The sequence below is a fragment of the Hylobates moloch genome, unplaced genomic scaffold, assembly GCF_009828535.3.
Source record: "Hylobates moloch isolate HMO894 unplaced genomic scaffold, HMol_V3 SCAFFOLD_7, whole genome shotgun sequence".
Taxonomy (NCBI): Eukaryota; Metazoa; Chordata; class Mammalia; order Primates; family Hylobatidae; genus Hylobates; species Hylobates moloch.
In genome coordinates, this window is record NW_026652282.1 from 133,436,988 (window position 1) to 133,449,696 (window position 12,709).

At 42.0% G+C, this 12,709-nt stretch overlaps 2 protein-coding genes across 3 annotated transcripts in view; both read left to right on the plus strand.

Annotated features, from left to right (window-relative positions):
- Positions 1 to 2,832, plus strand: part of F8 (coagulation factor VIII) — a 164,766-nt gene extending 161,934 nt beyond the window's left edge. Inside the window, exon 23 of the mRNA XM_058441369.1 lies at positions 1,630 to 2,832. Within this exon, the coding sequence (XP_058297352.1) occupies positions 1,630 to 1,785 (156 nt within the window). The 3' untranslated portion in view covers positions 1,786 to 2,832. The remainder of the gene's footprint in view (positions 1 to 1,629) is intronic.
- Positions 2,833 to 7,729: 4,897 nt separating this feature from the next.
- Positions 7,730 to 12,709, plus strand: part of SMIM9 (small integral membrane protein 9) — an 8,237-nt gene continuing 3,257 nt past the window's right edge. Inside the window, exons 1-2 of one of the 2 annotated variants that reach the window (XM_032756479.2) lie at positions 7,730 to 7,871; positions 9,195 to 9,324. In XM_032756479.2, coding sequence (XP_032612370.1) covers positions 7,730 to 7,871; positions 9,195 to 9,324 — 272 coding nt within the window. Of the gene's footprint in view, positions 7,872 to 9,194; positions 9,325 to 11,211; positions 11,355 to 12,709 lie in introns of those variants that run through there. The other variant, XR_009214264.1, reaches the window with a different exon arrangement.

Consider the following 12,709-nt stretch of genomic DNA (forward strand, 5'->3'; position numbering starts at 1 on the left):
AAAAAAAAAAAAAAATTGAGGCAGAATTTCGCTATGTTGCCTAGGCTTGTCTCAAACTCCTGGGCTCAAGCAGTCCTCCTGCCTCAGCCTGCTGAGTAGCTGGGACTACAGGGGCATGCCACTATGCTTGGTTTAAGAGGTAGTATTTAAACTGAGACCTGAAGGGTAAAAAACATGGATAAAAGAAGAAACAGAAGGGGTAAGAGCCTTCCAAGCAGAGGAAATCACATATACAAAGGCTCTCATGTTAAATAAAACAAGAGTTGACATCGTTGAGAAACTAAAAGATTAGCTTATCTGCGATGCGGTAAAATAGGAGGAATGCAGTGGGAGAACAGATCGGAGACTTGGGCAGTGGCTATATTAGGCAGAACTTGGAGACCAGAGTAAGGGGGCCAAGGTGGGAACAGACCAATTAAATTGGCTTCTCTTGGAGGGGTGGGGGGGGCGGAGCTAGCCCATGCATCATTTTTTAAAAGCTCCAAAGGCGATTCCAATAAGCAGCCAGGGTTGGGAACCTAGGGGGAAAATGTAGCTAGAGTGATGAAGATGGCCCAAACTTCTTTTGTTCTGATAGCTAAACTCTCTGTAAGATCACAGTGTTACTTCACAGTACATTTGCCAGGAAAAGTCCCTTCCCATTTGGAATCCGAAGTGAAACCGACACCACACTTGAAGATGCCAGGATTGTTAGAGGCAAATGTCACCCAATAATCCCAGGAAGCGGGAGCCCTATTGTTGCTGTTTAACCACTTCTTTCCCATTTTGGTGGCAAGTTGCCTCCTTTTACACAAACTGCCTCAGGAAATCCTAAGGATATCATGGTGTCTGTCTGTCCTTGCAAGAGCATGCATTATGGTAGGACATTGCCTTCATTCTGTTCCTTTTTCTCCAAGACTCTTGCTTATTCTCACCATTTGGCTGGACTTTCTTCTGTAGGTTTACCTCAGGATCCACACAAAACCCACAGGGTTTTAGAGTTGCCTTGAATTACACGTTTTGAACATTCAGATCTTCATTTTCCCAAACATCCACCCAGTTACAGGTGGCCTTTGCTCCAAAGTCCTGGAGTAGCAAGATGCCTTGGGTCTTAGACTCTTCCCACTTCTTTCTCTCTTCTGCATCCCCTCCTGCCAAGGTTGCCCAGCTACACTAAATTGCATGCCTTGCTGTGTTGCATTCGTTATCATTCTAAAGTTGTCACCAACACGTGAGAAACCAGTTTATCTGACTAATAACGATAGCTACCATTTTCTGAGCTCTTGCCATGTACTCCTCTTGCCACAGCAAATGCATTGACAAGGGAGTCTGCTGGCCAAAGCCTGACTCTCATCTCCAGATGGTCCAACACAGGTGCTGTGTGTGACCCAGGACAAAGCACTTAATGTCACTGAGGTTTGGGAAGTGGGTGAGAACATTCTAGATATAAGGCCTAGCTAGAGTGAAGGCCTCCAAAGCAGGGTGCTCTTAATTCTAGATGTCCCAGATGCGTGGGACAGAGTCATCTAGTCATCTTCCAGGGTTTAATCCTGGACTACTGGAAACAACTAGAAGTGAGAAAAGCGTCTGTGCTTTGTAGTGACCATTGTCCTGTCCAACAACCAATAAATGCTATCTTTCCTCTTCCAGGTTTTTCAGGGAAATCAAGACTCCTTCACACCTGTGGTGAACTCTCTAGACCCACCGTTACTGACTCGCTACCTTCGAGTTCACCCCCAGAGTTGGGTGCACCAGATTGCCCTGAGGATGGAGGTTCTGGGCTGCGAGGCACAGGAGCTCTACTGAGGGTGGCCACTGCAGCACCTGCCAGTGCCGTCACCCCTCCCTCCTCAGCTCCAGGGCAGTGTCCCTCCCTGGCTTGCCTTCTACCTTTGTGCTGACCTTCGGTTTACTTCCTGCCCCACATTGCCCATGGCACCATTATTTTGCTATGTTTTTAAACTATACAGTCCTAGCAGACACTGCCTTGAAGCCGCCTGAATTAACTGTCATTAATCCTGCATTTCTTTGGTGGGGAGCCAGGAGGGTGCATCCAATTTCACTTAACTCTTACCTATTTTCTGCAGCTGCTCCCAGATTACTCCTTCCTTCCAATGTAACTAGGCAAAAAGAAGTGGGGAGAAACCTGCATGAAAGCATTCTTCCCTGAAAAGTTAGACCTCTCAGAGTCACCACCTCCTCTACATAGTAGAAAAACTGTGATGAAAGTTTGAAAAAGATATTTATGATGTAAGCATTTCAGATTAAGCCTCATACATTTAAAATAAAACTCTCAGTTGTTTATTATCCTGGTCAAGCATGGAACAAAACATGTTTCAGGATCGGATCAATACAATCTTGAAGTCAAAAGGCAAATCATTTGGACAATCTGCAAAGTGGAGATAATACAATAACTACCACATTAAAGTCTGTTTCTGCTTCCTTACACATAGATATAATTATGTTATTTAGTCATTATGAGGGGCACTTTTTTCTATGCTGGAGTATTTTCTAATAATCCTGCTTGACCCTTATCTGACCTCTTTGGAAACTATAACATAGCTGTCACAGTATAGTCACAATCCACAAATGGTTTATAGCCCTGTGAGGTTCTTAAAGTTTAGAGGGTAACTTACAGAAATGAATAAGTTGTTTTGTTTTATAGCCTGGTAGAGGAGTTAACCCCAAAGGTGATATGGTTTTATTTCCTGTTATGTTTAACTCGATAATCTTGTTCTGGCGTTCTTTTCCCATTGACTGTATACATCTCTATTTCTCAAATGTTCACGGAGCTAGCTCTTTTACTTTCCTGCTGGTTTCTTCAGTAATGAGTTAAATAAAACATTGACACATACAAACAAATGCCGTTGAGAATTGTGTTTTTACACTGGAAATAAAAATGTGAACACTGATTTTTAAAACAAATAGGGGCACTGAATAGCAAGACGGACACTCTAGAAAACCAAATTAGCGAGTTAGAAAACCAGATTAAATTGAACTCAGAGTAAAAATGATATAATTCATGAGAGTCTGAATAAAATAAATCAGAAATGGAGCCTCAATCCAGGAGAACAGCTTATATGGAGAGAGAGAGACTGAGAGAGAAATGGGAGTTTCTGTTCAATGGGCATAAAGTTTCAGTTATGCTGCTGGGCACGGTGGCTCATGCCTGTAATCCCAGCACTTTGGGAGGCCAAGGCGGGCGGATCACCTGAGGTCAGGAGTTCAAGACCAGCCTAGCCAACATGGCGAAATCCCGTCTCTAATAAAAATATAAAAATTAGTTGGGCATGGTGGCACATGCCTGTAGTCCCAGCTACTTGGGAGGTTGAGGCATAAGAATCACCTGAACCCAGGAGGTGGGTGGAGGTTGCAGTGAGCCGAGATCATGCCATCACATTCCATCAGCCTGGGCAACAGAGTGGGACTCCATCTCAAAAAAAAAAAAAAAAGTTTCAGTTATGCAAGATGAATTAAGTTCTGCAGATCTAATGTACAACATTGTGCATATAGCTAACGATACCATACTGGGCACTTAAAAATTTGTTAAGAGAGCAGATACCATGTTGTGTTCTTACTACAGTTTTACAACAATGCAAAAATGCATTGTAAACGCTATGTGCAAATAGAATAGCAAAGAATGTATACAATGCCCATGAGCATAACATTCTAGTGGACCCACAATGCATCAGAGTTCAGTGAGACTCAAAGGGAGAAGAATGTTGACAAAGTCAGTGGGGAGGAGAAAATGAGTATGATGAAATAGGCGGTCTCATTAAACTTCCCTTACAAAACACAAGATCAAAGATAAAATTATTAAGAATTTCAAGATAGTGACATCAGAGCAAAAAAAACATAGGGCCCCTCAGGGTGTGGGGCCCTGTGGACCTTCATAGATCAAACTCCCATGAAGCCAATCCTGAGTCCCAGGCAAGCTGGGACTTTTGGTCATCCTAGCAATAGTCATGTGAATGCACCATCTTGGAAGTAGATCCTCCAGTACAGTCAAGCTTTCAGATGACTGCAGTCCCAGCAGATAAGTGACTCCAATCTCATCAGAGACCCAAGCCACAACCACTCAGCTAAGCCACTCCAAAACTCCTAACCTACAGAAACTATAAGGTAATAAATGTTTTCTTCACAGTTGCTAAGTTGGAGGTAGTTTTTCATTCAGCTAAAGTTAACTTATATGACAGCCATATTCTTTTTACAATGGAAAAGGCAGACAGGCACACAATGCTCATTTTCAGCTTATTCACATTGTCACTATTTTGTGGGGTTACCTGGTGGGCACAGGACAGTGACCAAGTTTGCAGGTCCTCCAGCTCCTTCTGGCTCTTTTAGCTTCTCCAAATCCTAGAAAAGTTGGGTGTTTAGCTCTTTCAGGAAACACAGGACCTTCTCATGCATGTTACTCCACCATTGAAGTTAGAAGCTTGGAGATAATATGAGACTGATGCAGGTTTTAGTCCATTTCATGGGCTCTTCTCCTTTCAGGCTTCCAGTGTATACCTGCTTTCTCCACTTCACCTCACCTTTCCTTCCACAGAAAGGTCAGGGTATGGAACTCATATGAGGGTTTAGAGGAATTTGGCTCAAGGGCCAGGGCCAGTTTCTTTCAGTGTTTTGGGTCACAACCTAGATACCTTTATCAGCGCCTGGGAATGTTCAAGGTCCCAATTTGCATTCAGGCCTGCTGGGTGGGTCACAGAATGATCAAGCCACTCCATGATTTTCTAGCATGACACAGCAAGAAACTGGCGGAGACTGGGGGACTCAACAAAAACTTTCATTTTATGTATTTCCTGGTAGCTCTGTTTTCTGATAGAACCCTAACTGAGATACCATTTTTGCCAGTTCTTCTATGGATAAATATTATTTTTTTAATTTTTTAAATATTTTATTTTTTGTAGACAGTATCCTGCTATGTTGCCTAGACTTGATTTGCATTTTTTTTAAAGTTCTAGGATACATGTGTAGAAAATGCAGGTTTGTTACATAGGTATACATGTGCCATGGTGATTGGGTGCACCCATCAACCCATCATCTAGGTTTTAAGCCCTGCATGTCACCCCGGCTGGAGTGCAGTGGCATGATCATAGCTCACTGCAGCCTCAATCTCCCAGGCTCAAGCCAGGCTACTGCCTCAGCCTCCTGAGTAGCTGGGACTACAAGCACCACCACACCCAGCTAATTGTTCAATGTTTTGTAGACACAGGATCTCGCTATGTTGCTCAGGCTGGTCTCGAACTCCTGGGCTCAAGCTATCCTCCTGCCTCAGCCTCCCAAAGTGCTGGGATGACAGGCGTCAGCCACAGTGCCTAGCCAGAACTATTTCTTTTTAATTAGTTTGTAAGAGTTCTTTGTACGTTAACAATCTTAATTGAATGTCGTATATGCTGTGAAATTACTTAATTTGTCATTAATCTTTTATCTTTTTTAAACAATGTTTTGCTATATGAAAGCTTTACATTTTTATGTTATAAATTTATCAGCATTTTCATTTATGGCTTTGGGTTTTATGACATGCTTAGAGTAGCTTTTTCTGCACAAGATTATAAAAATATCCACACATAGAATTTTCTATCATAAAAGTATGACAGAAAATGTCATATTTTGTATATGATTTTATTTTTTGTTTAGTCCTGGATCCATCTAGAATTTCTATTTTGCATAGCATGGCAAAGGGCTCACACCCAACATCATATTAAATAATGTCTTTTTCCCTGACATGAAATGCCACATATATATGTTATTATAAGGCACAGTTAGATACCATGTGGTGAATAAAATATCTTAGAATTATTCAAGCCTAAGAGGATAGAACTACTGTAAGGATGGGTCTTGGTATCAACACAGATGTTTATACATAGACAGAAAATGATGTCTGTGTGCTTAGCTGTCAAATAAAGAGACTGGGGGAGAGTTAAATGTAATCGATGATATCATAAGGAGTGGTGGAATTCTATTTGGAACTTCAGAGACCTAAGGAGAAGACTGACCAGCTTCTTCTGAAGACTTCTGAGCTTTGAAGACTAAGGCCTAATTCCACTGGTTTCTTTGAACTCCGTGGTGCTAAGTCTGTTTTCAGGTAAGTGGTTTCCCACTGGATGTGGGTCTCTTTAAGCCCTATCAAACAGTAGGTGAGTATATCAGTTATAAACGTCTTAAGCAATAGGAGGCCCAAATTATAAAGGCTCAAATAAGAGTATATTTTTCTCATACCATGCAGTCCAGAAGTAAGCAGATACAGGTGTTAGTTTAGCAGCTTGAAATTATCAGAGCAACTTCAGGCAACATTTCTTAAACAATATTCAAGGCAGCATAAAGGGAAAATGGTAGCACCATCTCTCTTATCAAGGCAGCAAAAAGCCTTCCCAAAAGCTATCCATCAGATTTCCCTTATGTTTCATTATCCCGAGCTATGTCTGCCAAAAGTCACCATTCATTCGAAAAATATTTATTGAGCACCTGGATACCCTATGTGCTAGGTACTGTTTAGCAGTGAACAAAACAGAGAAAAATCCCTGCACTCATAGAGCTTACATTATATTCGGGAGATACGTAGAATAAAGTAAGTAAAATATATTCTACTAGGTTCTGATGAGGTTCTGGAGAAAAATCAAGCAGGTAAGACAATTAGGAAGTCTGTAGGAGGGTGGTACAATTTTAACGATGGGATCTAAGGAAAATCCTCATTGAGAAGGTGATATCTGAGTACCTGACGGAGGTGAGGAAATAAATTCTGAGAATACCTGGGGGAAAAGCATTCCCTGGAAAGGGAAAAGCAAGTGAAAACGCCCCAAGGTAGGAACACGCCTAGCTTGTTCAAAATGAAATGAGGCTAAGTTGGAGTGATGATCAAGAGGAGACTCGTAGGATATGTGGTCAGCAGTAACTAGGACATGATCTGACCTACAACTTACCAAGATCTCTTTGGCCACTCACTGGAGAAGAGGCTTAAGGGAGGCAAGGATGGAAGCAGAAAGACAGAGATGATGGTGGGTAGCAGTGGAGGTGGTGTGAAGTGGCAGGATTCTGGATACGTTTTGTAAGTAAAGGTGACTAGACTTTTCTGATGGATAAAATGTATGAGAGAAAAAACCGTCATTACTATATATGTAAATCTAAACAAACATTTACTTTGTAAAGCAATATAAAAGTTTGTTACTTGAATATATAAAATATATTATGGAGTTAAAAATATATAGATATATAGAAATTTATTATATTTGGTATCTAAACTGGTCAAATTCATAGAAACAAAAAGTAGAATGGTGGTTACCAGGGCCTGGAGGGGAGGGGGAAATGAGGAGCTGTTTAGAGTTTCAATTTTCCTAGTTGAAAAATTTCTAGAGATCTGTTACACAACAATGTGAATATACGTTTTTTGGCCTGAACAGGTGAAAGAGTTTCTACTAATTGAGTTGGGGAAGACTGAAAAGGTATCAGGTGTAGGAGGGAATGTCAGGTATCTGACCTGATAGAGCACAGTCAGGTTTTGTTTTGTTTTCTTGGAGGGGATACATTTTGCTTTGGAAACTGACCATTTTCAGGAGTCACCTGTGTAAGTCAGTCAATTATCCTTATGTTCGTGATGGTGAGAAGATTTTTGGAATATGAACTAAACCATCATTGTCTAACTTTTCAGACAAAGTTTCTGTGGAAAGACCTACGGACAAAGACATCTCTCCTTGGCAGAGTGAGCTAGGATTACCAGCTCTTCAGCCGCAGCTGAAGGCGGGAGTCCATGGAACCCCAGAAGCTGCTGCTAATTGGATTTCTGCTATGCTCTCTAACTTGCCTCTTGTTGGAGACAGTAGCTTCCTCTCCTTCGCCTTTGTCTGCCTTCGGAATACAAGAAAAAACAGGATCGAAACCACGCTCAGGGGGTGTGTTTGCTGTTAGGATGAATGTTCCTTTCTTCATAGGACCTAAGATTCATGTTTCAGGTTAGGTAAAATGAATTTCATGTTTAAAAAGAATGTTCATAGGAAAGCAAACTATTCTGGTTTGTTTCAGTTTAGTTCAACAAGCATTAACCTACCTACTACGTACCAAGCCCTTTTCTGAACTACATGGATTAGGAGTTGAACAGCCTCTGCTATGAAGGAGCTCATAGATAGGCAGACAAAGCCATAGATGCCAACCTTCCATGGAGTATGATCAATGCTCCCAGGGGACAAGGGGATAATTTAAATTGTTTTGGGGGAGGGGTCAGGAAAGACTTGACAAAGGAGGTGAAATTGAAAATAAACCCGATGGTCCACTGATCCACAACCTAGGTTCCAGCATGCACACACATGCTATTCAAGTGTCTTGCTGGTTAGTGGTGAATCCTCTCAACTCCATGCTGCAGACACTTTCATTTCCCTCTACTTCTTTCTTTAGGGTCAAAGCACTGTACCTTCCTCCCCCAGTTGCTAATAAAAAGACCCAACATCGCCGGGCGCAGTGGCTCACGCTTGTAATCCCAGCACTTTGGGAGGCCGAGGCGGGCGGATCACGAGGTCAGGAGATCGAGACCACGGTGAAACCACGTCTCTACTAAAAATACAAAAAATTAGCCGGGCGTGGTGGCGGGCGCCTGTAGTCCCAGCTACTCGGAGAGGCTGAGGCAGGAGAATGGCGGGAACCCGGGAGGCGGAGCTTGCAGTGAGCCGAGATTGCGCCACTGCACTCCAGCCTGGGCGACAGAGCGAGACTCCGTCTCAAAAAAAAAAAAAAAAAAAAGACCCAACATCCCCAGCCTTACATTGATCAGCAAACTCCCCCTAGAGGTCCTTCTTCCAGTTGCCCCGGCCCCTTTCTCCTCTGCTCTTAGGGCTGGTGGCCTTCTCCTTTCTCTTCCTGGGATACTCCCGCTCCTCAGCCTCCTGTAGGACTCCCAGATATACTCTAGGCAACAACACTTTAGTAAAGACTTTCTTGTTATCAATTCATGCTTCTCTTTCAAGAAGTACCCAATATACTCAAAACAACCCTTAAGATACCTGAAACAACAGTTATTGCTCCTATTTGACTTACAAGGAGGCAAAAATTATATCCATCTCAGGATACTTTAAAAACAAAATGTTTGCTCTTTGAACATCTTACAGCCAACACAGCAAAGTAGTTTAGAATATGGGCTCTGGACAACTATAAGAACATGATATCTGGGACAACTATTTGAACTCGAATTTGGATTCAAACGCCAGCCCTATCGCTTTCTGCAGGTAATCACAGGTCCTGGCTGAACAACTTCAGGGATTACTTACGGCAACTTATCAAGACTGCCTTATCTCCAGCAGCCATTGTTGCTTTTCTTCTCACCTCAGCACTGCTGGGGATCCTCTGCTGCTTCACGTAAGCTTCTGTGGGAAGAAGAGACAGGGAGGAGAGAGGGAACGTGAAGGGGGGTGGGAACAGAAACAGGTTGCTCACCAGCCTGCATATCTGTAATTAAGGGAAAGTTTTAAGAAATTCAATTCTGGGAGGAAAACTGTGAAAGGTCATGCAACCCCCTTTTAAAATGTCTACTTTCTCTTTTACTTCCTCCAACTTGCTCCGTTTGTTACCAATGACTGACAGGTCACATTTAATGACCAGTGTTTACAACTGGTAATTTCTTTTATCAACTTTATTAACTCCTAATTTTTCTTCCCTGTGGCTCAAGAACTATACATAGAAAATATATAATTAGCTGTGCTCTCAATTTCCTGAAAATTTACCATGATATTTATCTACATAAATCATATGAAGCCAAAAGAATCCTGAGGAAAACAAAATAGTTGAGCTAAATTTTAATTCAGTCAGTATTTACCAACAAATGACTACTTGCTTGTCTCTGTGCTTGTTGCTAGAAAGACAGAGAAAGAAGACAATTAAAAATTGCAAATTGGTAGGTCATTGCTATTGTGGGAGACAGAGTCCAAGTGGGGAGACCTATGAAAGTGATCAACAAAGGTATTAAAGAGATGAGGTCAGGAAATAGTTGGCCAGTTTGCAAGAGGAACTAAAAGGGAATAGAGAATAGAAATGGGGGGTCCTGCAGAGCTCAAAAATCTAATAAAAGTGGCTGCGGATAAAGATCAGATTAAGGGTGTGGCATCACCTATGGCTCCTGTAACCTCAAAATGATCACAGGATCAAGAACTGTGTCTAGGAAGCAACCTTGGATGTGGTTACTGGCACATGGAACTGATTGGAGGCAAATAGATTAGAAGTCAGCTAAGCTTTTGAGAGAAGCTTATTGCCAGAGAAACCATAAGCCAGAACTAAATGAACCATGAGTTGTAAACAATAGTTAGGCCTCCAACCTTCCATGAAAAAGAAGGACACCAGCTTTGAAGGTCCCAACATTTGCTTCAGATGCAGCCGTAGAGAATAATGGATCAGTAGAGCCTCTCACAGAGTGACCCTTTGAAAGCAGGATTTGGACCTAATCCATGCCTACCTACCGGCACTCCAGGATTGCCACAGAGCAGTGACTGCTGTGTGTCTCTCATTCTTCCTATTTCCAAATGGGAATGTTTATGGTGCTTATCCTCTTCCTGTTCCATCATTATTCTGGGGTGTGGAGATCAGGAGCAGATAACTGGTTTTAGTTCATAGGTCACTTAACCAAGCAGAGCCACCCCCAGACTTGAGAGAACTAAGCATCACCCAGATACTCTGGACTTTGAGCTGGACACAGTGATGAGTGTGATTTAGTACTGAGGAAAGGGTTAGGTCAGGTATTCTGAAACTAGACAGGGAGACCGGAATTTGGCACTCAGCGTATTATTAATGATCAACGCCTGTGGAAGATAGGGGGTGGAAGGGAGAAATCAAACTGTCCTGCAAGCCCAACAAAGACTCAGTCATCCCCATCAGGGTTGTCCCACATGGCTGAAATGGCTGGACCTCTCTAACCCCACCTCAGTCATTCACTGGATGTGGGCTGCCCCCAGAAAGTACATGGAAACTCTCTGCAGCTGAGGCAGACTCTGAATGAGCTAACAGGTAGAGGCTTTCTACTGACAACACTCTCAGCAGCTAGGGAAATAAAGCCTTTTTCAAGCGGAAATATGGGTGGAACATTTCCATATGCATGACAGGGTGGCTGTGTTCCACGTATGAAAGGAAAAGTGAAACAGATACTGGGTGATCAGAAAGACAGACTGCAACAGAGACTGGCTATATGTTCAGCAATCCTGTTCCTTCTTCCCCAAGCACAGAGTAACATTATTTGTCAACTTTCCTTCCAATTAGGCTGGGACCACAGTACTGAGATTTGGCCAGTAAAATACGAGCAAAAGGAATGTATGACATTTCCAGGCCTAGCCACAAAATGTCTTGCACATGTGTCCATGCTGCCTCTCTCTTTCACATACACATGGTTTCAACTGAAGGACTCTAAGATGGTGAAGCCACATGATGGAAGGAGCTGGGATCCCTGAATCACCTTGTGGAGGAGAACTTAACATCAGAATGAGGCGTAAGTGAAGGATCAATTTTATTGTGTTAAGCTACTAAGATCTCGATTGTTTGTTATAGCAGCTGAATATCCCTGACTAGTATACCTAGCAACCAACCAAGGAAGCTGGAACTCAAATCAATACTTTCACTAGTTAGCTTGCTTGTTCCCAGCAAGGGCTTATTGGCTTTTCTCTTCAGGTTAAGCCATCTACTTCAAAGAAACATTTCTGGACCCAATTGGGCACCAAGTAGAAGCCTAACAGATAAATTTGAATGAATAAGCATATAGGCAAGCCGTATTTTTAAGAAGCAGTCTGTTGAGGCAAGAAGGTAAAGTCTGAAACTTCTTTATGCTCAGACCTACATCTGCTGCTCTCACTTGGCTGGAAAGAAGTAAAGGCTACAAGAGCTCACACATACCTCAGCATCATGAAGAGAATTACTAAAGTATAGCACTGGACTTGTGCACATCTCTTGTAAATAACTGGTCCAGTAAGAGTTTACGTCATTCAACAGGGAACAGCACCAGATCTATACAGAGTTACTGTATGGAAAACACAAGAAACGTATAAGCAAGAAATGGCAGATGAGGAATACTCACTAGAAAAACATCTCAGGGCAGATAAAAACCGTGTACTAACATATTGCCATAAATTCAAAACATTTGATACAAAATATAAAATAATAGCTAAGGTCGGGCATGGTGGCACATGCCTGTAATCCCAGCACTTTTAGAGGCTAAGGCAGGAGGATTGCTTAAGGCCAGGAGTTTGAGACCAACCTGGGAACATAGCGAGACTTCATCTCAATAATAATAATAATAAATGCTATATGCAGAAATACAACAGGGCAGATAAGGTATACCAAAACAAAAGAAGAAGATGAAAATTAGATGGAAAATCCTAAGAAAAATGTAAAAGACAAAAAGTAAACCTAGCACCAAAATGAGGAAGCATGAAGAAAAAGAGACATTGGTGCAAAATATGAAAGAAAATATGGGAAACAGGATTACATAGGCAAGCAGTATTAAGTAAACAGTTTGGTGAAAGTAAGATTAGAGAAGAAATGGTAGATGTAGGAGGTACAGAACCAAAATAATCCAACACAAGAAAAAGTTATAATTTTTTCTTCTTCTTTTTTCTTTTTTTATTATTATTATACTTTAAGTTCTAGGGTACATGTGCACAGCGTGCAGGTTTGTTACATATGTATCCATGTGCCATGTTGGTGTGCTGCACCCATTAACTCGTCATTTAGCATTAGGTATTTCTCCTAATGCTGTCCCTCCCCC